The 27,611-nt window shown below is 42.8% G+C and overlaps 1 protein-coding gene across 1 annotated transcript in view; it reads left to right on the top strand.

Annotated features, from left to right (window-relative positions):
- Positions 1–27,611, top strand: part of MAML2 (mastermind like transcriptional coactivator 2) — a 207,002-nt gene that overhangs the window by 135,532 nt on the left and 43,859 nt on the right. The window contains 1 exon segment of the mRNA XM_042862551.1: positions 6,139–7,596. Coding sequence (XP_042718485.1) covers positions 6,139–7,596 — 1,458 coding nt within the window.

The following is a 27,611-nucleotide window of genomic DNA, read 5'->3' as shown; positions in this document are numbered from 1 at the left end:
AAAAGAAAAGAAAAGAAAAGAAAAGAAAAGAAAAGAAAAGAAAAGAAAAGAAAAAAGAAAGGGAGTCTTGTCCAAATGACAAATACACAGCTTGCAGGATAAGATCTTTCATGCCTTTTTGTTTTGCACACAGTAACAACTGCTATATTCTGATTAGAAATCTTGACCTAGTTAAAATGCTATTGTTTCTCTGTGTTCCTATTCTTCTAAAACACTGTGGCTAGGCATGATATTTTATAATCCATCAGATGTAAAATCTGCATTAAAAATATAATTATTGTGCTTCAGCAACTTGGACCAAAGCCCTGATGTTATATTTCCAGGCAGTGCACTGAGTAATGTGGATGCATATTTAGGTTGGTATGTTCAGTTGGCAAGATATGTAACTTTTCCATAAGTGAAGGTAAACTGTGGCATTTCTTACATACTGATTACTATTCCAGTCCTGTTCTCCACTTAATGAGAATTAAGTGGATACTTGTCAGCCAAGGAACATCCTTATTTGTTGCTATAAATTCAGTTTTAGTGACACTCGTTACAGTGAGCAGGGAGAAAAGCTTGTGCTAACTCACCATCATCATTATGATGACAGTGATGATTTTGTCTAAGGATCACCCAGGGTTGGGATGTTCAGAAAGACAGCAATGGAAGGTGGGAATTTCAGGAAGCGCAGCGCAAAACCCTAATGGCAACATACCTTGTGCCTGGTGGTTGGGGTGGTTTTAGGAGCAGATTAACAAAATGAGAGCACAAGGAGAAGAAGGTACAGCTGAACCTGTGCCATCAAGACTGGTGCAAGCATTGCAGGGCTGCCTTGACCCACCATCATGCTGTGTGGCTCCATGGGGACTCACCAGCTCTCAGCACTTCTCCCTATAGCACAGTCTGCCCACAGCTGCAGTTCTGTCATTCTGCAGGAAAAGCTGGGGCTCCTTCCAAGATCAACATCACCCAGCAGGTTGGAGTTTCTGAGCTTGGAGTGCTAAAATCTCTCAGAAGACAACTGTTGTGCTTGCATTTTCAGCTGTGACAGGTGGAAATTGCAAATGAGAACAAAAGACAGATACCCTTGTCTTTGCTTCCTGTGCAGAGGAAGGGGAGAGCAGGGGGCAGGGGAGAGGTACTCCTCAAGACTCCATCAAGAGGTCTTGAGGAGGTCTTCCTAAAATCACAGAATCACAGAATCACAGAATTGTAGGGGTCTACAGTAGTTATACATCAGAGCAAATCTGCTCCCCTGTTTCACTGCCCTGGATGTGGGAAGAGAAGGAACAGCTGGAGCCACCAGGTGGTATCAGGAGCTGCATAAAAAATGTATGTAGTTTGCTCCTAAAATAATGCATCCTATTTATTTCCATGGATACTACAACCAGTACAAAGAGCACAGTAACACTATTTGATAGAGTAAATACTCAGATGTGAAACAGTATTTTTCAGCCACCACCATGAGCCAGCAATGAGCAAAAGCCTGCATGTTGTGCTCAGAACAACCTTTACCAGAGGAAGTGACCACTGTTGAAATGAACCACTCACTGCCTTTCTGCACTCTCAACCACTGGTTAGTCTCCACAAACACTCAGCAAGCATCAATGAATGTCAATGGATGCAACTATTTCTGCATGGAGGAATTCAATTCCACACCTTTGCTTCACATACACTTCGTGTGAGATACCATTGTCAGACTGCCCCTAAGCTGTCATCTGTCACACAGCAACAAAATGTAACAGAATATTGGTGGGAAGGCTCATCCTCTACTACCATACCTCCAACATCCATCTCTGATGTAGTAGACCGACATGATGAAATAGGAGACATTACTTTCAAAGCAGCCCTCTTAGTATCGGAAACCATTCTGCCTGGTCTTGAAAAGCATGTCTGTGGTCAGAAAGGGGCTATGAGGTGTGTGTGTGACCCCAGCACCAGGACCTGTGGTGGCCAAGGAGGGCTGTGACAGCTGGGGGACAGCTGAGATTCAGGCCGTGCTTAATGCCTGGAGTGCAAAGGTGCTTTCACAGCATAAGTGAGAAGTAGCATTCTGCATGTTTTCCCCCTTGGGACTGAATTCCTTTCTCTTCTTATTTTTTTGGCAACTTTCAATGTTTGAATATTTCTGTATTTTTCTTACAATTTCTTTACAATTCCTCTCCAGATACACAAAGGATTTTGTTTACAGTGCCGCCATAAATACAACGAGAACATATTGTGAGAAACTCTAGGAAGTCCAAAAGGGACTTTTTGAAGTGGATTTGACTCCCCACCAGCTGCTAGCACTGCCATGCTGCCTGCTTTATAAACAAAGCATGGCAGTCCCCTTGGTTTCCTTCCCATTGTTCTGCCATAGAAACTAAGAAAGCTGCAGACCTTGGCAGGGAAATTAGATAGATGGGAAAGCAAAAGTGATGGGAGATTTTCCTCTTATACCTTCAGTTATTAGTGATTACTGGAGAGTTAAATACTGGCTCTGTGGTTTGCATGAGTTGCATTGGTGTTTTGGTCCAGTCTTCAGGATCTGATTGTAAATATTGTGAGATGATGGCTAGAGTTGTTGCTAGCACCACTGTTCAAGGCCAAGGATTGTTGGACTTGGAAATGAATTCCTTTGGAGGTCTCTAGGCACCATGGAGATACTCATACAGGTTGAAGGGATAGGTTCTATCCTACTCATCCTACAAGATGGAAACCCAATACTGCTGTGGATGACACACTTAGGACTTTCTCAAGTGTTATTAAAAGATACAAACAAAAAATCTAAAGGAATTCCAAGAAAAGACATAAGACATTCAGTGAAACTGAAATCAGATAGTCCTTGCTATTACTGAAAAATTATTTTCTTGGCCATTTTGTGGAAGGAAAGGGAAGTGGAAGGGGAAGGGGAAGGGGAAGGGGAAGGGGAAGGGGAAGGGGAAGGGGAAGGGGAAAGGGAAGGGGAAGGGGAAGGGGAAGGGAAGGGAAGGGAAGGGAAGGGAAGGGAAGGGAAGGGAAGGGAAGGGAAGGGAAGGGAAGGGAAGGGAAGGGAAGGGAAAAATTTGAGGCAGAAAAAGTAATCAGTTTTCATAAAAATCCTCTTGTTTCACATTTAGTAACAAATTTAGCCTCAGGAAAGGTGAAGCAAAAGCTGATGGGGGTAGAATCATAGAATTGAGTTGGAAGAGACCCTTAAAGGTCATCTAGTCCATCTCCCCTGCAATGAACAGAGACACCTACAGTTTCATCAGGTGCTCAGAGCCCCATTCAGCCGGACCTTGAGTGTCTTCAAGGCTGGGGCATCCACCACATCTCTGGGCAACCTGTGCCAGTGCCTCACCACTCTTAATGTAAAAAATTTCTGCCTTGTATCTAATTTAAATCTTCTCTCTTTTAATTTGAAACCATTTCCCTTTGTCCTATCAGAACAAATCCTACTAATGAGTCTGTTTGCTTTTGTGGGCTTTTTTTCCCCAAAATTTAATGATTTGATACCAGATTTTGATGAGCCCTAATTACTAGCTCGGTGGAATTCCTGTTGATTTGGCTGGGTGTTGGGGAGCGCTGGAGAAGAGGCTGCATCGCTTAAGTCTCTTTTGAGACTCAAAATAAGTTTTAAGAATAAATTAATTGTCCTTCTGCACAGGAGATGGTGTCACACTGTGCTGTTTAGACCGAGTCATCTCTAGAGCTTCACCCTTGGCTGTTAATGTCACTGAGCAGTTTGTCCAGCAACTTGGCTATTCAGCCCATGCAGTTTTAACTTCAGAAAATCAATGCATCCAGCACTCCCTCACTGTAAGTGCATGAATGCGTGCTGACTCACCAAAGCCTGCTTAGCAAAAGGTCTTAAATGATACAGGCTGCCAGGAAATGCGTTTCTCTTTGATGGTTCATAAAGTCCAGCCCACCTGTTGTGGGATGGAGCTGAGCATGGAGAGTTCTTCCTCTCCCAGTTACTGTCATGTCACACATTTCCCATCACAGAGCTTTTCAGTATGACACAGTTTGAGTGGCTTGAGATGTGTAATCACAGGCCCGTCTGATCTGAGGAATGTGCCTGTGTTATGTGCATAGGAACTTTTGTAGTAGGTTTACTGACCCAAATCAATCCTGGCTTGCAAACTGGGAGAGATGGAGCTTGAAATCTGGCAAGTTCTTTTTTTCTCCCCTCTGAAGAGTGCACACTTGCTTGATGAAAAAAAAAGAGCTTTGCTGAAAAAGTGGTCAGTAGTTGAAAAATGCAATTGCTAGAAAAGTGCACGTTTCCAGCCTTGCTGTCTCATTTCTGATTTAAGAGGAGGAACACCTACTGACCAAGGTGCTGTCAGCATGCAGAGAGCTGCACTGGGTGGGTTTGTAGGGATGTAATAAACGAGCACTTGTTGTTTTTTCTGTAGAAAATGAAAGTGTTCTTTTTGGTGAGTGTTTCGGGAGACCATGCGAGGTGAAAGCCTTGAGTCCTCCAACCCATGACAAGGGAGGGTTTGGTGCTGACTGGTCTAGGTCACTGGGCAAGCCACATCGTACCTCACCCCCATCTGCCTGCAGTTAGTTCAAATGAAAAAGGAAGACAGCCACTATGCACAGTGCAACACCTGCGTTTTCAGTCACATTACAGAGCCTGATGCAGGTGCTCTGAAAATGTGCAGACTTTTTAAGCAGCTCTCTTTGATTCAAAATGTCATGCAAAAGCAGAATGAACTCAGAAGGACAAATTCACTGCATTAAACACATACATGTTCATTATCTGTTCAGCCTTTTTGTCAGCAGCACATCTGAAAGCAAGACATGCTGCCAAGTCACGTATTTTGACAACCAGGGGACTTCCCCATTTCCCAGGAAGATGAATTTGGGGTCATGAGAATGACTTCTAATAAACACACTGACTGCAGAGCTGATGGTAAAAGGAAGTGCACCTTACTGTTCTTTTTGCAAAGGAAAGTACAGTGACTCATGTGTCAGGAAGAACATGCTAACCAACAGCAGTCCCTGCTTTTTGCAGGTGACCACCATGACAGCTAATGGCAGTCAGTTACTCCTGAAGGTACTGAGGAAACATATTTGTGACTTGAGCTCTTCCCAATCAACTCCCTGATATTCATTCCAGAATGAAGTGTTCACACACGGAGTTATCTGGGAAGAGCTCCATAGATGAGCCTGAAGCTGAGAGTATTGGGGCCCACAGCAGTGTTATACACCCACAGTCTTCTGCATTTCTGTCATCTCACGAGACTACATCTTTGTATTGTGTGCAGGGAGTGGGGATTTGCACATACAAGTGTGGCAGATGAGCACAGACTGGGCGGAGTATGAGCTCCTTTCCTTCAGTAGGCACACTGGACTGTGAGCAGATAAAAATATATGTGAGGGAAAGGAAATAGAGTTGCAGTTCTCAAAGCAGCGCTGTGTGTACTCTGTTTTACAGCAGATGTTTCAGAACATAAACAATTAGGGCTTAATGTATTAATATACAAATCTGGAAAATAATCCGGCAGTACATCATGGACCAGACCCTTGGCTGACATAAACTGACATGGTTCCAGTGGCTCCATTTCAAGTCTGGAACAAGTTAGCATCTAACATCTTTAATAACACGCATCTCTGGTCTGGATAAAGCTATGTAAGACCAGCGTACCTAGATCTTACTTGTACCATTAAAATGTCTTCTAGGACCTTTGGACTCTACAGAACATGATTTTTTGGATCATACACCAAAATCATCAATGAAATCCTTCATCCTTGAGTAGACATGGGCAGATTTCATGGCCTCATTAGTCTCTGCTGTCTGAAAATACTTTAGAACTGCCTGGCATAGTTAGATGGAAGCAAATCTGGGACAGACGTGCTTTAGACTTTGCCAGCTACAGGTCTGGTCTTCTCTGCTCTGCCACCAATAGGGAAGGTGGGGCCTCAGTAGGAGGCAGCAGTGCCCAAAAGCTGCAGTTGCATAACAAGAGCACGGACAGTGATGACAGGGAGATGTCTCACAGCATATTTCCCTACCATCCTGCACAATGTCATTGGCTGTTTTCACCGACCTGTGCTACCCAGAATAGTTTTCTGTACTTTGCAATGCTTACTTGCCTGTTGACATGGTAAACATCAGACTGACTATAGATTGTTTCTTCGTTGTCATCTAACAATTTTTTTTTTTGTCTTTGCTTTCTTCAGCTCCAAGGATCCTTGAAGAGAAAGTTGGTTGTAAATCTGTCACCTGTCAACAACAAGAGGCCAAATGGTGTTTCAGACAACTCTTTCCTTGACATCAAGAGGATAAGAGTGGGTGATAATATCTCAATGGGACAAGGTGGGCATCATGTTAACAATTGCCAAAGCCAGTCAATGTCTGGAACTATGTCTGTGGGGCAAGCATCACAAAGAAAGACCAGCAACCTAGCAAACAACACGCATGCCAGTGGAAATGGCATTTTTAATATGACCTTGAAAGAAGTAAAGAAAGAGCCAGGAGAAACAATGTCTTGCAGCAAACACTTAGATGGCCAGATGTCCCATGAGAACATGTTCCCTAACAGATATGGGGAAGACTCAGGGGAACAGATGATGGATCCAGAGCTCCAGGAACTATTTAATGAACTGACTAACATATCAGTACCACCAATGAGTGATCTTGAGCTAGAGAATATGATAAATGCCACAATAAAACAAGACGAGCCATTCAACATTGACCTTGGGCAGCAAAGCCAGAGAGTCCCTGTGAGGCCTCTGCAAATGGATAAGATGGTAATTAAGAGTGAGTATGCACCAGGCATGAACCAGGCTCCTGTGGGATCCCCACAGATGAGGCCTTCTTCTACAGGTCCAGCCTTCACTATGGCCACTGCTGCCATGTCCACCTCTTCACCCATCCCTTCGGTGCCTCAGAATCAAACACAGGTAGCGCAGGTTTCCTCTGCGTCCAGTCGGCCATTGCCTAACTGGCAGGAGGTTTCTCATGCGCAGCAACTCAAGCAGATCGCAGCCAACCGTCAGCAGCATGCCTTGATCCAGCAGCAACAGCAACAGCAGAACCAGACGGCCAACTGGTCCACCTTGTCTCCATCAGGTCCTTCACCCGGACCCTTTGTGCAAGAAAAAATCCCCAGTCCTTCTTTTCGTCAGCAGCAGTTCAGCCCACAGAGCTCAGCAATGCTTGGGGTGCCTGTGAATGGAAACCAGTCAAAAGGGATGAACAACTATGTTTATAAGCCAACTACTCCCCAGAGTAATCCCATGGACGTGATCATGCAACAGAAGACTCAGGACCTCAACAGAAATTTTATCAACAGTGCTCAGCCACCACTAGAGCAGCATCATGGTAATACAAAGCCTTTGTTTCACTTTAACTCAGAGCAAACAAACCAGCAGATGCCTTCAGTTTTGGGTTCCCAAAGCAAGCCTTCTCTTCTGCACTACACGCAGCAGGCTCAGAGTTCAGCGCCAGTGCAACAGCCACAGCCACAGCAGCAACAGCAGCCACAGCCGCCGCCTGCTCAGCCTCTCCCAAACCAGTCTCTTCAAAGGCCACCCAATGTGCCCCTAGCAATGCAACAGAAAATGATGCTTCAGAAAATTCAGCAAAGCCAGCAAATCTCAGGTTTGCAGTATCCAGTCTCCCAGCAGCATAGACAGGTAAGGCAAATTCCTCCTTATTTGGTTACAGAATTATTCCGGTATGAGTGGTAAGAAGGGTTTTCCAGTCTGGCCTCCTTCCTTCAGGAGTTGTGTACCTGTGTGTAATGACCTCAGAACACTTCAGCAGAGCTGGTGATGACCTGTTTAGCTCCTGTTCAAGTGTATGCACAGTTATAAGAATTTCAAAAAAGACGTGTTCATAACACTGTTTTTTCTTAAAGCAAGAGTGAATGTCACTGCTATGTATTATGTAGATACTTGTCAGAAAGGTGAGATAGCAGAGCAGATCTGAGCTTATTTTGGACTCCTATCTAAGTTCCCGACTGTACAAAATTTTAGACTCTTTTGGATGGCAAAACTAACAAATTCCTTTATCTTAGATAAAGTGTTTTACAGTGTTAATATTTATGTCATCATTTTCCTCAGGAGGCAGGCTTAGGAAATTCTGTTTTTAGATATTGTTTGACTGACATGACAAAAGTACTGTTTGCACATTTGTTATCTGTTTGGCAAAGAAAAATGAAGACTTATCTATGAGCTTTATAAACACCCATCACACTTCTGGGAATATTCTGTGCATAAAATACATGCTTGATAAGAAGGTGAAGGTTGCCACGGATACATCTACAATTATATACCACTGTTTTATCATCAGACACTGCTTTGATATGACCAGCTGTGCTATACCAAATCATTGTGCACCAGGATTGCCATTTTCAGACCTGACAAAATAAAATTTAAATATGTAACCTTATTGTATCCCCAAAACTGGAATCCAGCTGCAAATGAAATAAAATATGCATTTGATCTTGGGATATTTAAACCACTCTGAGTTCTGGCGGGCCTTGAATTGAACGTATTTGAAAGCATAGAATGGCAATCTAGGTGCAAAGATTGTTCACAAATTTCTTCTATGTAAAAGTGCTATAGAAAAATACTGAAAAGTGAAACCCAAAGTCTTCCATAAAGTCAGCGAGAAGCAGCACTGCAAATGAATCATTCAGAACTGGAGAATCTTGGCCAAACTGCTTGGGCAAACAAACCGATATTTTGAAACAAAGAAAATACAGTTGTATGCATGGAAACCTTTCTCGTGTTGACTCATTTAAGCTCCCTGATCACCTGACTTCGAGTTCCTCCAGCAGAGAATCCTTTCCTAAGAGGCACCAGGTGAAATTTTTAGGCAGTTTTGGGCAGGGAGGATTTGTTTTGCTGGAGGACGCCAGAAAATGAGCGGCAAACAGGAAGCGAGCACAGCTTTGTTTTTTTTAAAGGAGGTCTCCACTGGCTGTTCTCCTCCTTCTTGGGCCACTGCGTGCTCAATTCTTTGGTGCATTTCCCCATTCACTTAGTAGACTGGCAGGCAAATGAATTTTAACAGGTTCTTCGTTCAGCCATGGTGAAGCTTCCAGCAATCTGTCAGCACAGGGGAGGCAAGCAGGACTTTTGCAAACACTACTGTTTTTCTGAAAAACATTCTGGAAAAGAGTAAAAAACATTGAGAGTAACTCCATTCGAGGCCGTTGCTGCCCTGTGTCCTGTTGGGCTGCTGAGGGAGGCAACCAACACGATGGCTTGAGGCAACATGGCCATAGCAATAGTTGCATAATGTATCATGAGTGCAGCAGTTGTTCCAAAGTTCTGCTGGAATTCAGAAAATCAAGGACTATCCCTCTCAGTAGAGTTTTCGGTAGCTGCAGGAATTATAATTACAATGGTATAAACTTGGTCCTAACTTGCAGGATTTGGAATCAGTGTGAAGATAACTGATCACGTGGCAATTTTTATGGGAGCAATTTTAGGGCCTGCCTGCATGTATCACAGAATGATATATTGGCTTGGGTTGGTGGGGACCTTAATCTAGTTCCAACCACCTGCTGGTGCCACACAGTACATCAGACAGCCCAGGGCCTCATCCAGTCTAGCCTGGAACTCCTTCAAGGATGGGGCATCCACATCTTCTTTGCACAACCTATTCCTGCTCCTGACCAAAAGGAGGCACAAATGCGAGAGCCCTTCAACCTCTTGTTCAGGACCTGCTTGTCCCCATAGCTCCAGCCTGGATATTAAAGCCGAGCTGTGCAAGAGATGCCAACATTATATGCTGGTAAAAACAAGGGAGGTCAAAGTCAGCTCATGGATCAACTGCGCTGATTTTAACAATGGAGCTAAATTTAGGCTGCTTGGTCTTCTCTCTGGGAGGACCATCTTCCATCCTTGAGGATTTCTACTGATCTTTAACAGCACTGCATAAGTAATTACAAGCACTTACTAATTAACTTCATGATTAATATTTATTTCACTCATGCCCTATTTCTTCATGAGGTATAAAGGTTTGAGTGTGCTAGGTGTCATTCAGTTTCTCCTTAGATCCTACACTGATTGTAAATGTGGGCTACAAGGACCATCTCAGAACTGGCTGAAATGCTTTGCAGCTGGAGATGCGAGTGCACATTCATAAGCTGCTGCTATGATATTGCCATCAGATAACACCGACTGGAACACTACAAAATCACATCTTTAGCTGAACCAGATCACTCTTTGGATTTTTTTTTCTCCCCAAGCTTTTAGGTCCCCAAAAAGGGCTTGAACATGACTCTGTCAGCCTAAGCTTGCTAACTGATATTTAAGGTTTATAATTTCTCTTCCTGTCACATTTACTTTGTGTCAAATTGGAGCAAACTTGTAGTGCGATTTGCTAATTAGATGTCTTTTGCCTCTAGGGAAAAGTCATAGAAATGATGGAAATCATCTTGGTTTCCCGGAAGAAGGTTGAATGAAATGAAGGTTTTGTTTACTTCTCAGTTTCGTTCTCCATTGCTGTGAGAAAGATTCACCTTTCCATTGTCTATCAGGATACAACGTATGCACACTCAAGAAAAAACTCATAAAAATTAAACACTCTTTGTTTAGGGAGTAATTAGAAGCTCCAAATTCTGCACAAGATAAATTGTGCTTGCAATACTTCCTTTCCTTTCCCATCCGTTCCCTTCCCTGGTTTCCATGGACCACAAGAGCCCTTTTGATCTCAGGTATGGGAGCAAAAACAGTGCAAGAGATTTTGAGAGCTTCAGCCCTCCTTTACAGAAACAACCAGTGGTCCTTGTTTGTAAGGCTCTGGAAGTGTCAGAGTTGTTTTTTTTTAGTGTATGTTGCTTACATAGTTACAACAGTATTGCCCTGTGCAGAGCTCAGTATCTTTTCAGTCCTTATCCCTTTATAATGTCTTTGGGAATGCGATCATCTCTCTTTTCTTCCCTTTCTCTTTTTATTTATTTTTTTTTTTTTTCCAAAACCCAGAAATGTGGTGTGATTGGATTTTGGAGCTTTTTTTGCTGTTACTTGCCATAACCAGGGCATACCTTAGATGATTTTTTTTTTTTCACCAGATCTTAGCAGGTTCCTTTTTAATCCAACCAACCATTCTCCCTTCCTACTGAGTACTGAGTGACCCAATCCCCCTAGCACAAGTGATCCATATGTGTCTCTATCCTGATGCACTGCTACAGCTAAGTGTTTTGTAGCCTATGACCAATGTACTCCCAGGTTCTCCATGTCAGGGACTCAACACAGAATCATAGAATAGAATCACAGAATTTCTCAGGTTGGAAAAGACCTTAAAGATCTTCAAGTCCAACTGCAACCTAACCATACTACCCTGACTAACAACCCTCCGCTAAGTCATGTCCCTGAGCACCACATCCAAACAGTTTTTAAACACATCCAGGAATGGTGACTCAACCACCTCCCTGGGGAGCCAATTCCAGTGCTTAATAACCCTTTCTGTAAGGGTTCCTGTCACCTGTCACCAGTGAGAAGAGACCAGCCCCACTCTCGCTGCAATCACTTTTCAGGTATTTAAAGAGGGCAATAAGGTCTCCACACAGTATCCTCTCCCCCAGTCTAAACAGCCCCAGTTCATTTAGTCACCCCTCACAGAGCATATTCTCCAAACCCTTCACCAGCCTTGTTGTCCTTCTTTGGACCTACTTCTGCACCTCAGTATACTTTCTGTATTGAGATGCCCAAAACTGAACACTTGAGATGGGGCCTCACCAGTGCTGAGTACAGAGACAGTATTATTTCCTTAGTTCTGCTCACCACACCATTCCTGATACAAGCCAGGATGCCGTTGGCATTCTTGGCCACCTGGGCACACTGCTGGCTCACATTCAGCCCACTGTCATGGGTACATGTGGGACAGTGCAGCAGCTCTGCACTGAGCTATGTGTTACCACTGCATGGCGTGTGCTTGGAGGAGCTCCAGGTGCTCAGGTGACTCTCTCTTACAGGCCCCCTCCATTGCATCAGCCTTTCAAATGCCCAGAAAATCATATAAATACTGACATATACATGCATTGCTGTTAAATACTGCCAAAGGATATGGGTGGTTGTTTAACTAACCTGGCAGTTCTGCAGAGGACTTCTCCGGTGTGCACCCAGGGTAATTTCATTTATTTTGAGAGAACATAATTGGATTTAAAACAGCACAGTAGGTGGCAGGATATGGTCTTCTTTAAAGCATGGACACCATATGAATTTAATAAGAGGAGTGTATAGGTTGCTAGCATGCTGTGCAAGGAAGGAGCACTAGGAGCAGAAGATCTAATGGAAAGGTCTTGTTGTCACTCACTGCTGAACAATGTCTTAAACTTCTAATTTAGCTTCCAAACTTTGTGAAGAAAATGTGGGTGATTCACATCAAAACATTTTCCTGGACCTTTTTGTTTACCATTAAACACAAAGGATTTCCTTCTTTACTAAAGAAGAGTGCATTTTGGAAGGCAACCTCTCTGTTTTCAAGTGCAAAGGAATTATTTTGCAAATATTTGTGAAATGAAGAGGAAAAACCTAGAGTGGCTTGTGGTAATTGGTACAAACCAGGACTTAAATTTGACTTAGATCATAAATAACAACGATTCCAAGCTTTTGGAATCTGCAATAATAGAAACCGTTCCATAGTGTAAGAAAATAACAATGTGACCTTTCTTTTAGTACTCGCTGTAAAAATAGTATTTGGATGAGAGCTTTTCTTGATAGCTCCATTTTGGTTGCATTCCTTCATGCAAGGGCTTCTAAATTAAATATTCTGAATAAAAACTTGAGTATGTCCTAATAACTACCATAGATTGCATGGTTGTAACTGATTTATGAACATAAAAACAGAGAGAAAATGTCAAAGGTTTCTTATTGTCATTAGTGGGCAGTTGTCATCGTGTCTTGGTGCCTTCTATCATTCACATTCTGTTTATTAAATGAAATACATGGACAATCCCACTGTAGCTGGTCAGTCCCTGAGGACATTGTAATTCGAAGGCTCATGGACACTGCCAGTTTCATAAGCTTTCTTGAATTCTTTTCGTAAAGTGCTTATACTACTAGAATATTCCATTAGGCTCTTAAATGCTTCTGGAGTTGGAGATTTGGGATACCTGGAGCCCTGGAGGGCGGGAGCACCTCTCTCATGAAGAAAGGTTGAGGGAGTTGGGATTGTTTAGCTTAGAGAGGGCTCCAGGGGATCCCACTGCGGCCTTCCAGTACTTGAAATGGGCTTATGAACAAGTGGAGGATTGACTTTTTACGTGGTCTGATAGTGATAGGACAAGGGGAAATGGCTTTAAACTGAAAGAGGGGAAATTTTGGTTAGATGTTAGGAAAGAATTCTTTACTCTGAGGGCAGTGAGGCCCTGGCCCAGCTGCCCAGAGAGCTGTGGTGCCCCATCCGTGGAAGTGCTCAAGGCCAGGCTGGATGGGCCCTGGGCAGCCTGAGCTGGTGGGGGCATCCAGCCCATGGCAGGGGTTGGGGCTGGGTGGGCTTCGAGGTCCCCTCCAAACCAAACCATTCTATGATTCTGTGATTCATTCCATGATTCAGTGACATTGCTGAGATAATCCTTGCAGTGTCATTTGGGCTGCTTTTTGAAGGTACCTCCCTGAGGACAGCAATACAAAATATCATTGCACTTTCCTGTGCTAATGGCAACACACTTGAACTCTTACTTACAATTTGTTACCACTGTGAAAATGCCTTGATGGTACACTGACAGGGCAAAAGGAAGAACTGTATAAACAATTTTAAAATGGGATCTGTCTCAAAGGGACAATTTTGATGTGGCTTCTGTAAGAATCAAGAAAAAGATGAGTTTTATAGCAGGAATTTGAAGGATATGAGCTTCTACCCACCTGCATGTCTACAGATGTTTGTTTGAGGCCTGCACTGATCTGCCCTGGTAATGGAGAAATAATGAGTTAGGATGCTACATGCTTCAGTCTTGTGATTTTTCTGCACCTTGAAGACATAGGCAAGGATGGAAAAGCAGAGGGACAGACAAGGTGCCTTGTGCACATGTGAAGTAAGATGTACGGGCTGCAAGGAGGAAAGGACTGGTGAAAAGATCTTAACTGCTGCTGGCAGTTTACATGACTTGGAGTATGGTGGAATGAAGTAGGGAACCACCACCAAAAACATGAGTCTGCTTATGGGATTAACTGGAAAGGAAGGGTAGCAGGATGAGATTGTGATAAGGAGCTGTGAGGATGCAATGCTGACTGGGAGGCAAGGAAACAAAGGTGTTTCAGGTCTGGCGTCCTGCTGCTTGACCTGTGATCTTCACTGTGATCAGTGAAGCTGGGATATCTGTGCTTCTTACCTGCTTGAAGATTTCTGCTATTTCTGTGTGTATCTGAGGGCAGAGTCAAGCCCTGAGTCAACTTCCTGCAAGGATTTTGGAAAAGCAGCCTGGAAAAAGAATATAATTCCACAGCCGTTTGGAGCTGGCATGGTAAAAACCCCTTTCCTGTAAGTTTTTGCTTGTTTGTAGGCAATTTATGAATACCTCAAGAAGTTTATGAACAAAATGAATAAATAAATAAATAACAATGCCTAGCTCTTATTTCTCTCCCTATCCCTATCTTTCTGTTATTTTAATTCCCTGAAGTCCTCAGCAGCAAGTCTCAGTAATTTACCTCTCTAGGGGTTCAAAATGAAGGAATATAATAGTGACAAATATTTGTTCCTTCATTAAGTCACTTTTACTGCTGGTGTTTTTATGGTTTTTATCTGCCCCAGGCCACAGATGACTGTCATTAAGACAGCAACCAACCTAGTAATGTTCCTTTAATATGCTTTTTCACTGGTGACTTTACTATTCACGTGTGATGCTGATCCAGAAAATCAGCCAGATGCTCCAACAGAACTAGTCCAGAACCATCTGCCTGCTTCATTTCTGCATGCCTGTATCTGATAATATACATATACATATACAGTGTAAGAGACAGCTTTTGCCCTGAAGAATTTCTAATCTAAATAAGCAGACCAGCCAAAGCTTGAGAGGAAGGAAATATTGCTGTTTATTCTGTATATTTTGAAAATGAGAGAAGGAAGATCTCATCCAAAGCCATTACAGTCAATCCACTAGCTGTTGGATAAGAACCTAAGTAACACGTTTACCTCTCACGGAAGTCACTGAGTCTGGAGTAGAACGAGACCAAATATCAATCTCAGAAATACTGTTCTTGTGCTCTAGGATAGTGCCTGAGTCTGTCACCCCCACTGCTCCTCTTGACCTGCCTGCCCTCTGCCCCTTGCCTCTTAGCCTAAGAGTCTTCCCTGCTGACCCAGCATTCACTGCTCTTAGCCTTCACAGCTTTCACAGTCCCCCAGAAGAGACGTCTGGTGCTCTGAGAATCATACTTGATGCCTCTTCTTGTACCTGTAAAATGATGCAAACAGCCCATCAAGATGAACCCAGCAGCTTACTTCTTCAAAGAGCCTATGGGTGGACATGCTCTGGCCATTCTTGACCTACCACTTACTCACATGTAAACAAGAAAGGAGAAGGGGCTTGAAGGCAGCCTCTTTTGAACAGGCCAACTGTACTGAGCCATGTTCTCTTCAAAAAGAGTCTTCCCTTCTCTGTCCCTTTTGATGAGGCTCTATCAACTCCCAGTGGGCATTTGGAATGGGGCTGAGTGCTTCCAACAGTCAGTTTCCCTGAAAAGCCAAAGGGCTTTTAATTTTTTAATCCTAATACTTAGTCTTGACATAGCTGTGGAAACCTATGAATTCAACGGTTTTCTGATTTTATAGGAAGAGGTTAGGAATTATTTGAGGTCCACATCATATTGTGAATCAGTATAAAACACAGAAATCATGTAGAAAGGAGGGATCTTTACCCCTCTCCTTCATATCAATTTTCTGTATTCAGTTAATGCCCTAACCTTCCTACGTAACCTGTGATAAAGGTACAGTTCAGAATACCTAATCTGGACACATACTTGAGGCATAAACTTGTTGCAGAAGACTCTCAGCTTCCCCCAGCCCAGCCGTGCTGCTGTGCATGAAAGGAATGCTCAGACCAATGTCACAGTGCGCTGAACAACATGACAATATGCCAAAGGAAGGCCTGACTGCAGTCTTCAACTTGACATTGCCCGGGATCCTAAGCAAGGAGTTGTATGGTTGGGCACCTCCTGGTGCAGTGTAGGAGGAGAGCAAGTCAGTGGTGGGTGCTCAAGCTGCATACCGAGGGCACCACTGGCTGGTCCAGCACCCCAGATCTGGCATTCCTAGGTGCAGGGCCAGGCTCCCCACTGCTCCCATGAGCTGGACTACTACAAAAACCTCTGTTGGGCAAGGAGAAGCCATGACATGAGTTGGGCTGCTGACTCCATTCCTCAAGAAGCACAGATTCTCTCTTGAAGAGAGGCCAGAGCAGGCCCATGAGTATGGGGTGGCATGGAATACATGGCATAGCAGGTTTCTGATACTCTTGCATGAGGCTTTATAGGATGCTGGAGATGGTCTTTGGGCTAGCTGCTTCAGAAAGGGGCAAAGGAAGCCTCCACACTGCAAACTCATTTCCATTCCTTCCTCTAGTGCCAGCTCTGACATTTGTGTTAACTTTCACAGGACTTCCATCTTTTTCTCTGTGCTGTTTTACTTTGCTTTTTTAGTGACTTTCTCCAACTTGTGTGGTCAAACAGAGCCAACACTTGGTACAAGGGAATCATAGAATCACAGAATCATTAAGATCAGAAAAATGACTAAGATCATCACGTCCTACCATCAACCCATCCCCACCATGCCCACTAACCATGTCCTTCAGTGCTACATCTCTACATTTCTTGTACACTTCCAGGGACAAGGAAGGTGAAAAAAAATGAGCTATTCTCTGGTTTTCTTCCTTCAGGGGACCATACAGCTCTTGTACCACTCCCAGCTGAAAGCGTAGCCATTGAATAAACAACATGTCGCTTTCTTCCCCTCTTGCAAAAGACGGGGGAAAAAAAAAAAAAGATGCAGATTGAATGGTATTCTTGGGTCTTCTTAAGAAGCTGGACAGCCCCCTTGAAAGAAAAATTCCCCGTGATTGACTAATACCAAAATACTTGCAATGACCAAAGAGTGAAAAGGATGGTATTTCTGTGGATGAGCCAGTTTGTTCTTCAACCTGTAAGAGGAAGAGAGATGCTGAAGGCTTCCTGTAATTCTGTGAAGATGAGTTAGATGCAGTCTTGCATTTTTCCAGATCTTTCCATAATTTGCAGTGGTTGCAAGCAGGGCCACAGTTTGGCTCCAAGCTAATGATGAATGACTAAAGGATTTCGTGCTTTGGTTCTGGTTAGAAGAATATCCAGCTTTATCCATTGCAGAACTAGATTTCTTCAAATTACTGTAAGCTGTGAGCCCAGCTAAAGCAGGCTTCGCTGGGGTGACTCCAGATTTTTCTGGTTCCAGCTAGAATGGGAGGAAAAAAAAAAAAAGAATGGCTTCTTTTCCTACTAGAACTGGTAAAAGACAAGGGAAGCCATAGGGATGAGCAGAAATATTGAGAACTTCACAGCATAAGTGCAAAACAGTGTGAGAAGAGGGAGGGTACAAGTGAGTTCTGGCTATCCATCCTTAATCCAAAGCTGTCTGCTCCTTCCCAGGCTATACTTCACTGCCATACACTTGCAAATTCGCTCCAGGAATGAAAACAGACTAACTTTAAGCTTGTTCCCAAAGCTGCAAATTTGTCCCTGCTGGGTGTTAATTTAACTGCTTCCAGGGCACCAGGATGTCTACTAGTGTTCGCTTTTCTTTCTTTCTTTTTTTTTTTTTTCCACACATCTGGTGTTGTGAAAACTTCCAAGGCACCACGCAGGAGAGTGATGAACTGACCATTTTAACCCTTTCTATAGCATATCAAGTGAGATGTGCATGAGACTGCCTCTGTCTCTGTCCAGTTTTTAATCCTCATTGCATAATCTGTGGGCATTGTTTCATACGAGATACACAAGCTCAAAAACAATCTTAAGAGCGTTTCATAGATCGGAAACTCAGTCTTTCTTCAACTCTATCATCTTCTGTTTTTCCTATGAACAAACCTGAACTAAGTATTAGTAGTTGGACTTTAGAAAAGTTCCAGCAGGAAGATACAGGAAGGATTTTTGCAAAATATTTCTTTTTCCCCTTGCTTTTATCTGATGTTACCACTTTCCAGCAGGGTGGAAGTTCAGTGCAGTAGTCTTGCTCACATGATGGCAAGTGATGGCTTTTTCTTGGCTTTTGATTATTTGTTCCTTAATGGATGCACAAACTGTTTATCTGCTACATGGATTGAACCACAACTCAGACCAAGCAAATCTGAAACGATCTGGATGTCTCATTTTCAGTCATAGCTGTTGTACTTCCTTCACTTTCTTTGCTTTCCATTGAATGTTTGTGTGACTAGTTCATTTGTTTCACTGACATATCTCTACCAGTATCATACGTACTGACTTTTTTTGTCTTGGGATTTAAAAAAAAAGCCAAAGTACTTGAAATCCAGATCCTCTTCAGTTTTGTGCAGTGCCAGCCTGATAGCACAAGGAGCATTCAAAGTCCTCCTCTCCTCTTTGTCCATCACTACTTCTAACCCCACAGCCTTTCTTTTGTACTTCTATCCCAATGACTGTCCCTTCTCAGCCCTGGTTCCTCTTCAGCACCCAATTCTGAGAGCTAACCACCACAGAGAAATACCTCACAGCTACACAGCTACTAAACACAGCAAGAAAGCAGAAATATCTGTCACTTTCAAATGCAGGAGACCCAAACATACCAGTCTTTGACTTTGGCATCTTCTTTTCTTCATGTAGGGTTTTCATTGCTGAGTTTTATTTTTAAAATAAGAAAATAACTTTTGATCCACAAATTACAGGCCTTTTTGGTAAACATGAAATCTACTTCATGGGCTGCGTACAGCTGCGTTACCAAAATCTTGTTTCGTATTCAAAGTACTATCAAGGGCAGCCTTTCTCAGAAGCAGCACTTCTCTCTGGGCCCAACCCTGGCAGCACTGGGGGCCCCAGGAAGCATTGAAGCGGTTCTTCAGAAGGGTTTTCCATAGCCATATATGTGCTACTTTAAGAAAAGAAAAAGCCTCTTCAGATTTTTAATCCTGCTTGAAATGCTTTATAGAGCACTGGGCTCACCACCTGAAAATACTAATGAAATTTGTTCTGTGGTTTGTGGAGATACAATCATTCATCTCCCTATTAAGTCTGAGCTTTTTAAAGCTGCAGAGTAGGACTTATGTGTCCATAGCCAAATTATTTATGCAGATTGAGAGAATGTCAGTCCAAAAAACATATAGCTTTAACGTTTCTATCCCTGTTTTTCTTCTGACAAGCCTTCCAACCAGTGCACCTAGTGTACCTTTGAAACTGGCCATAAGTAAATTTAGGCTGGAAATCAGAAGTGCAAACCTAGCAGTGGGAGGAATTGTTTGTCTTTTCCTGGAGAGTGCTGGTGGCCAAAAAACTAACTGCTTTTAAAGTATTTATTTAAAAACAAACAAACAAACAAACAAACAAAGCAATGTGGTATCAAGGCACTCAGTTTAAATACTGGATTCCTTTCTATTGTGCTTGTATAGCCAAAATGGCCAGGAGTATCCTGGAGTGCATTAAAAAGAGCATGGCCAGCCAGACCAGGAAGGTGATCCTCCCCCCCCCTACTCTGCCACGGTGAGGTAACATCTGGAATAATGTGTCCACTTCTGGGCTCCTCAGTTCAAAAAAGACAGGGATCTCCTAGTCCAGCAGAGAGCTGCAGTGATGATATAGGGCCTCTGGAATATCCCATGTGAGGAAAGGCTGAGTAACCTGGGTCTGTTCAGCCTGGTGAAAAGAAGAGTGAGAGGGGAGCTGATAAATGTTTGTAAATATCTGAAGGGAGGTGGGAGGCAAATGGATGAGGCCAGGCTCTTCTCAGTGGTGTGTAGTGATAGGTGACCTAAAACTTGAACACAGGAAGTTCCATGCAAACATGTGGAAGAACTTCTTCACTGCGAGGGTGACGGAGCACTGGAACAGGCTGCCCAGAGCAGCTGTGGAGTCTCCTTCTGTGGAGATATTCAAGACCCATCTGGATGCCTACCTGTGCTATGTATTGTAGAATACCTGCTTCAGCCAGGAAGTTGGACTCGGTGATCTCTTGAGATCCTTTCCAACCCCTGCCATTCTGTGATTCTGTGATTTCGTAGCCTTCTATCTGTGGCCACGCACGGGCTTTCCTTTGAAAGAATAAAGTGCAGTGCTGTGTAGGCGTGTACTGAACAAAGTTGAGTCTATGACATGGCTTTGGACACCAGATAGGCTCACAGACATTTAGTTGTAGCATTCGTTTAAATATATAGTCTACTGTTGTTATGAACTCTGAGCTTTTTTTTTTACTCTCTTCCTTCCAAAGAGTCTAAACCAAATCAGAAACTAGTCAGTTCATACACTAATTGTGTATGAATTTGCACAAGAATCATTAATTACACTCAAGCTTAGGAAAAAAAAATAGTCTTTGGACGTTTTTGTATGAAGATCATCGTGCTTAATACCAGGGAATATGGAAATATCTGGACTGTTTGCTCAAAGGGGTATAAAGTTAATGAATCATTTTAATCACCTTCATTACAGTCTTTCAACCAGAGGAGACCAAAGTGCAAAACCAAGCCTAACAAAAGCAACATACAAAACCCAGAGGCAATTACTAATTAGATAACTTTGTCTTGATAATCACATTTGAGCCTATGGATGTGAACAACAGAGCAGTATGTTACTTTCAGGGCAAGAAACAAGCAAATGGGTGCTGCTCTGCTTCCTTTCGAACAACGCTTTCGAGGTGTGTCTTACCTTCTGCATGGGAATGGAAATTCTGCACGAACACCTGGGATGAGGAATCCCCAGGGATAGTCTCCGTTCTGTTTCTCACCAATTTTTATTTTGCCTGCAGTCTTCTTGCAGCAACAAAACAGTGAAGGAACTGCTAGTATTCTATAAATGTTAGTGAATAAAAATTATGTGGAATGCTCAGTCACATTACAGCCACACAGATTCTACAAGCAAAACCAAACCAAATTAAATTCATGCACAAATATCAGCAGGAATGCTGAATCGGTAGTGATAGCAGAAGTAATGAAATTATGTAACATATGCAAATTGTTTTGTACATAGTAATTCATCCATAAAGCCTCTGTGAAGTAACAGTTAACTGTTCTGCAAAGGTTAAAAACTGGGGATGGTGAGATGAACACTTTTTCCTAACACGAGCGGTGAAGTTGAAGCATTAGAATAACATGTGGTACATCTGGGTGCCTTGGTGCAAAGGGACTGAGTCAGGGAGAGCTGTAGTAGCTCCATACTTCTGAAAACAACCCATCTATTTAGGCATGTAAGTATGGCTTTAATTTTAGTCTCCAAAACGAGCTTGCATTCAAAATTATAATAAGCTTTATAGTTTTTGTAAACTTTTCAAATAAATTCTTTTGGCCAAGCACTCCCCATCAAAAATTCGGATAGGCAGCGTTTGCTACAAATGTATTTTCAGGAAAGTTCTTTTTAAAGATTTAGAGGTTTCAGCAACCAGTGCTGTGAGAATTTCATTACGTATGGCTTAAACCAGTCTGAAAATGGAGAGGTTCACACTCCATGCTGAGTGAGGCTGTGGGTCGATATTTGTATGTAATCAAAATGAGCTCACGTCTGCTGGAATAGCTTCACAAAATGGCAAATAGATGTGAAGGTAGGAGATGCACTTCCAAGTTTAGGGAAACAGAAGAAATTGATTTCACACCAGGGCTTCAGAATTTGAATCTCACTTACTTCATATTTCATTTACACAGAAAGCAAATGTATTTTCATACAGAGGGAAATCCTATTCTTATTGAATTGGTAATCAAAATATTGTTCACAATTGCTATGTTACATGGACAACAGTAAATAAAGGCTCATTTAAAGATTATGTCTTAAAGTAATACTCTCAAAGATTAGGAAAATTGACTTTTTTGTTCCCTATTCAAGGATTCATTCAAGGGACTTAAATGTCCCTTTTTGGCCATCAGTTCAGTGTTAGTGAGGTCCTGTGAGAAACAGAGCAAGTCCTGTAATAAATGACAGGAAGCTTGAATTCACCTGCAGTGAGATTCCCTCAAAAACCCTTCCTGAGTTTGCTCGAGAAGGCAAAATAACTGGTAGGAATCACTGTGGTGGAAATTGAGAGCGTGTGCGCACATATAAATGTAAACAAGAACAATTCCGCTCACTAGCATGTTTGCATCCCAGATCCAAGCGTAGTGTGTGCCCCCATCTCAGGCAATGCATGGGAATGAAGAAACAGCTTCTTCCTTATTAATATGAGTAAAAAGAGGAATTGGAGAAGAGAGATGCTGAGAGATCATGGATGACGTGGGGAAGGTGAATAGGGAAGAATTAATCAGTTTCTCCAAGCAGGAAAGTTGTAGGCATAATGTAATGTAAGGGGACACTCACTGCTATTGCCTTTGCTGCACAGCATTGCGAGCACCAGAAGTAGGTAAAAAAATATGGATTCGGGAAAATTAAGAGGAAATATTTGCCAAGGCCAGACAAGCACTTATGCAGATGAAAAACCTCACTCAGAAAATCACTTAAGGGTGGAAGCTGGAAAATTACGGGGTCAATCGCAGCATGCAATGACTGTGTTCCTGTAGTCCATCTCCAAATGCCTCCTCTTAGTCACTCTGAAGGTGAGCACTGTAAGACACAGCCTGTTTTATAGCCACAGAAATAGCTCTGCTTGATTACAGCAGAAAAGGTTACAAATGCAAAGAAGGCCAGATGGTGCGTGGTTTGGAAGGAGTTCAGCTTAGCCATGTCTTCCCACTCAAGTTTAGGATCACCTCATCTACCTGCCCTGCACCGTGGAGGTATTTTTGCCAGCTGACTGGTCTTTGGTTGACCTGGCATATTTCGGGCCTGTGGAAGTGCATCTGCCATCAGCTTTTCAGCTGTGAGAGCAGGGATGGCAATGTGGTGGTGAGCCATGCCTTCTCCAAATGGTCTCTTCAAAGCTGGCAGCTCTACGAGTGCACCCCCAGCAGTTTCTACCAGCATACATGCTCTGCTGCTGCCAGATTTAATGGCTGCTTTCACAGGGTGGCAGAAATGTCCTGAGGAGCATAGGCAATGGAAGGGAAACGGTGATTTTCAGCCATCTATAACAGATCCAAACTGGAATGGCATTTCATGAGGAAGCCAAAAGCAATAGTGTCAAGGTACTAGTCTTGCTCACTTCCAAAGGTTTCTTGCAAAAGATGGAGGAAATCAGATTTCTAAACTAATTACTGCAGGATCCCTTTCAAGTCAAGTACGTAAAGCCCCTATAATATTAATGCCTGCTTTTCACATTACGTTCAAAAGACTTCTTCTGATTATTAGGATGATCTGTGGAAACACTGACAACGATCCTCATTTACTCCTCCCTGCTTTTGCAAGTTCCTAAGCAAAGACTTGAGGTTTGATTCTTATTCAAGCCGAGATCGCAGTTAGATTGTTATGACCTTAGAAAGGAGCCTGTAATAGAAGAAAAATTTAATTACATATTCAGGCCTCTTCGGTGTAACAGGGACTTAGTGTTAATAAGAGTCAGGCTTTAGGTGTTCCAAATGCTCTTTAAAAAAAAAAAAAGGGAGAGAGAGAGAGAAAACAATGTGTAGTGTAAACTCCGAGTTATTAATTCAAGAGTGGCGTGAGCAGCAGCAGCGGTAAAGAAACCCGATCTATCCATCAATCAGTGCTGTGGAACCCTGTTTGTTTGCACTAGTTAGAGAGTGATGAATAGGTCCTCTGTGTAAAACATTCAGCTACAGTGTGAGAGGGTCATAAATTATGTTTGTTAATTTTATATGCCATACGTATAAAAATCACTAAAAATGGTTAATAGTCTGTAATGGTGACAGAAAGCTCTGGTGCTGCAGGAGCCTTAGCATGGTGCTTTTTCATCTCCACTAGTGAAGGTCTCTTCTGGTATTTCCTGCATTTCAGGCAATATGATATACAAAGCCTTCAGGAAGAATTTTGCCTGCTAATCACTCAGGTTCACAGCTGTCCTGCCAGACTGCACTTACCAAAAGTGTTGCTTCTTGCCCACACTAGTCATACAATCATAGAATGGCTTAGGGAGCCTACAAACAGGAACTGTAGAAAAGTAGTACATCCCGAGTTGGCAGGGACACACAAAGTATGTGCTCTTGCAGGGTAGACCTCAGCAAGGCTGTGAAGTGCAGTCCCAACCTTGGAGCAGCAAGCACGGAGCATTGGGGCTTGGTCTCAAACCACCTCATTCTGGCACAGGCAAATAAGAAGTTTTGACCTGAGCACCTCAGCCAGGTTGCAATCTGCAGCTCAGACCACAGTCTGCTGACGGTGCAGGGCTAAGACTAGATGTAAAGAAAAAGTTGTTTACAATAACGGTAGTGAGGCACTGGCACAGGTTGACCAGAGAGGTGGTGAATGCCCCAACCATGGAGACACCCCAGGTCAGGCTGGATGGGCTCTGATTACCCGATCAAGTCACAGACGTCTCTGTTCATTGCAGGGGATTTGGACTAGATGGCCTGTAAGGGTCCCTTCCAACTCCAACGATTCTATGATTCTTTGAATGTGAATTGGCAGCTTTGGCCATGCTCATCCAAACTGAATTTGCTTTCCAGAGATCCTTCCTCTCTAGATAAGCTGGATGCCGTTGTCTTGCATGGACTGCTGCAACCAGGGTTCAGAGTTTACACTGACACTGCATAGTGCAGACAGAGGTATGCTTGAGTATTTTTTAAAGCATTTTCTCAGAGGAGAAGGGCAGCTTGAGAAACTGCTTCACCTTCTGGAAGCTTGCTTTATGGCAGTATTTATTTCTCGAGTCAGGGCAGCAAGGAAATGAGCCTAATGCATGAGAATGTTGCCATGTTATTAAATGGTGGTGTAAAAGCTGTGCTGATTTTCATGGGAATGAGGTCCTTTGCCAAAAATGAGATGTCTAAGCTCCCCTCTGGGACTGCATCCTGCTTCAGTGGGAACAGAGGAAGCTGCTACAAGCACTCAGGGCAAGCAGTGGGAAGAGTCCTGCCTTCATGCAGGGCGCTGGGAAGGATGGAGGAGCAGCTGGTGCTCCACATGGTGCCCTGCACCAGCACCCCAGTGAATGCACTGCAAATTGCTGCTCCCCGCTTCCAGGGCTTGGGTGTTGCTCTTGTTTGTGGATGCTAATCCAGAGTAATTGCACTGACACTCAAGTATGCATTACAGGATGCTGAAATAAAGGGTGACCTGCATGCATGGGACAGCACAAAGTGGCAAACTGGGGAAAACTGGGAAGGCTTTGCTGATGGCAACAGATGAGAGCACTGGGCTCCATACCCCACTCAGTACCTTCAAAATGAATGTAATAATAAGACTAGCTTTGTTTGACGTGCTAAATACAAATCATTTCAAACTCCCCTGTCAGCAAAAAGTAATTTTTCCTAGCTATTTATATTTTATCAGAAAAGGGGAGAACTCATTACCACTGGTGTTTTGAACTGTAGTTTAATAGAACGCAGACTAATGCAGTTCATTAAAATATGCATGTTTGATGTTTGAGGTAATGTTTGCACAAATCCTCAAGGAGAGGATACTGTGAAGCTAAAACGTTGTTTTTCACAGCCAAATGGCATAATCTCATTACCAAAGTTTTGTGATCAAGATGAAAGGTACAGTTAGTAATTGCGAAGGATAAACATTTTTTTTTCTCTGTCTCTGCCCTTATTACTCATGGATAACAGATCCAGTGCAGACTGTTACACTTTCTTTATTCTTCTTCTTTTTAACCACCCACTTTGTGATTCACCAGCAGTGTCTGTGGAAGTAAGGAAAGGGGGACACTTCTATCTGCCTGTTCCTTGGTAAAATAACATCATGAAAAGACGCGTTTGCCAAAATGTAGCCTGGTAATGCAGATATAGTTCACAGAGAGGACAACATTTTTAAATCTGCATTTCCTTCCCCTCTCTTTCTCCCTGCTCCTTACTTTCCAACAGGCTGCTATGCACACTGCTCTTCAGCTTTTTCCAGTTGGTGAACCCACATTATTTCAAAGCAGTATGCAGACCCATGGCGCAAATGGAAACCTCGCTTTTCATAGTTACTTTTTGACCCTCAGAAGTAATCTGTGAGCTCCCAGGCATCAGATTTCACATTGAAAACTATAACTTATGAGATTTGAAAGAGTACATCTGCCAGAAAAGTGTAGACTTATCAGGAGTCATAGAATCATAGAATGGTTTGGGTTGGAAGGGACCTTTAAGATCATCCAATTCCAACCCCCTGCTATAGGCAGGGACACCTCCCACTAGACTAGGTTGCACACAGCCCCATCCAGCCTGGCCTTGAATAGTTCCAGGGAGAGGACATCCACAACCTCAATGGGCAACCTGTTCCCAGGTTCTCCACCCTCACTGTAAAGATTTTCTTCCTTCTAAACATTCTTCTGACCATACTGATTCAGAAATGGAAAAAATAAAAATTAAAAAAAAATTTTTTTAAAAAAAAAAAGGAATGCAAAAAGATGGAATGGTGTAAAGGGCCTGTGACCAATGGAAAAAAAATCTTTACCTTACTTATAGAGTATGGGAAAAATCCTTTTTTTTGCTCTTACTTTAGTGCTTCTGTAACAATAATTGGAGTGGCCTTTGGTCTGCATTTGCTACAAAGAACTTTGAAATGAAACCACAATACAGTCAGAGCACTGGATCTTGATGTGATCAGATGAAAAATCACTTTATGCATTCCAATGGATGTTTTATTTTGCACCTACTGGCAGTTTTGGTTCAGAATGCAAGATGAATTGCACTGTTTTTGGTGGTTTGTTTTTTTTTTCCTGCTGCTGCTTTATGGTTAGCATGTTGTATCTATAAATGAAGCATCTAAATCAGATACTGACGCTATTCCCTTGTCTTAAATGATTATGTGACCCTTTAGGATTGAGTGATCAGTTAATCTTTTCTAATTACACTATATCTATTGCATTCAAACATGATCACAAACAGAACTGTTTCTGCTGCCTTAAAAGATGCAGGTGGCATTTGGCCAGCTGGAGCTGCACCAGGTCCCATTTGCAGCCCAGTGACCACATGTTTTAGGGAAAATTGAGGAATGTAAGCTCATGGAAGACACAAGAAAAACAGAGAAGCTAATTATCTCAGGAGCAGGAGAAGGATGAGATCTGAAGTGCTGTTTTGAAGTTTCTTCCTCTCTTGCAATGTGATTATTCATTCATCGTGCAAATTTATAGTTTTTATGCAATTGAAAAAAAAATTCATTATGAAGGTGAGTTTGATTAACTTTTACAGTTGACAGCTAGTAAAGCTGTGTGAAAAATTCACACACACTAAAACTCTCCTCCTAGAGGGAAATTCTTCTTTTTACTGGAGAAAAGGCATATTTCCCTCATCGTAAGCAGCGAAGGAGGATGAGATTTAGTCCTAGCTCATCTCAGCATTGGCTTTAACCCAAGAACTTTACATAAGTGATGGTATCATGATAAAAAGCCATGACTCAGGAATGTGCCCGGCTGGGTCCTCGCTGCTATAGTGGCTGTGTACAAGGCAATTAAATTAGTTGTCGAAATCACAGTCACTCCTCATCTTGAAATTCTTGATGCTCCTGGAGTGATATAAATGTGCTGCAGAGTAAATAAATCCCGGTTC

This window comes from Lagopus leucura, unplaced genomic scaffold (assembly GCF_019238085.1).
Source record: "Lagopus leucura isolate 7727_CA_CO unplaced genomic scaffold, USGS_WTPT01 Super-Scaffold_702, whole genome shotgun sequence".
NCBI classification, from domain to species: Eukaryota; Metazoa; Chordata; class Aves; order Galliformes; family Phasianidae; genus Lagopus; species Lagopus leucura.
This window is presented reverse-complemented; position numbering and strand designations above follow the sequence as displayed.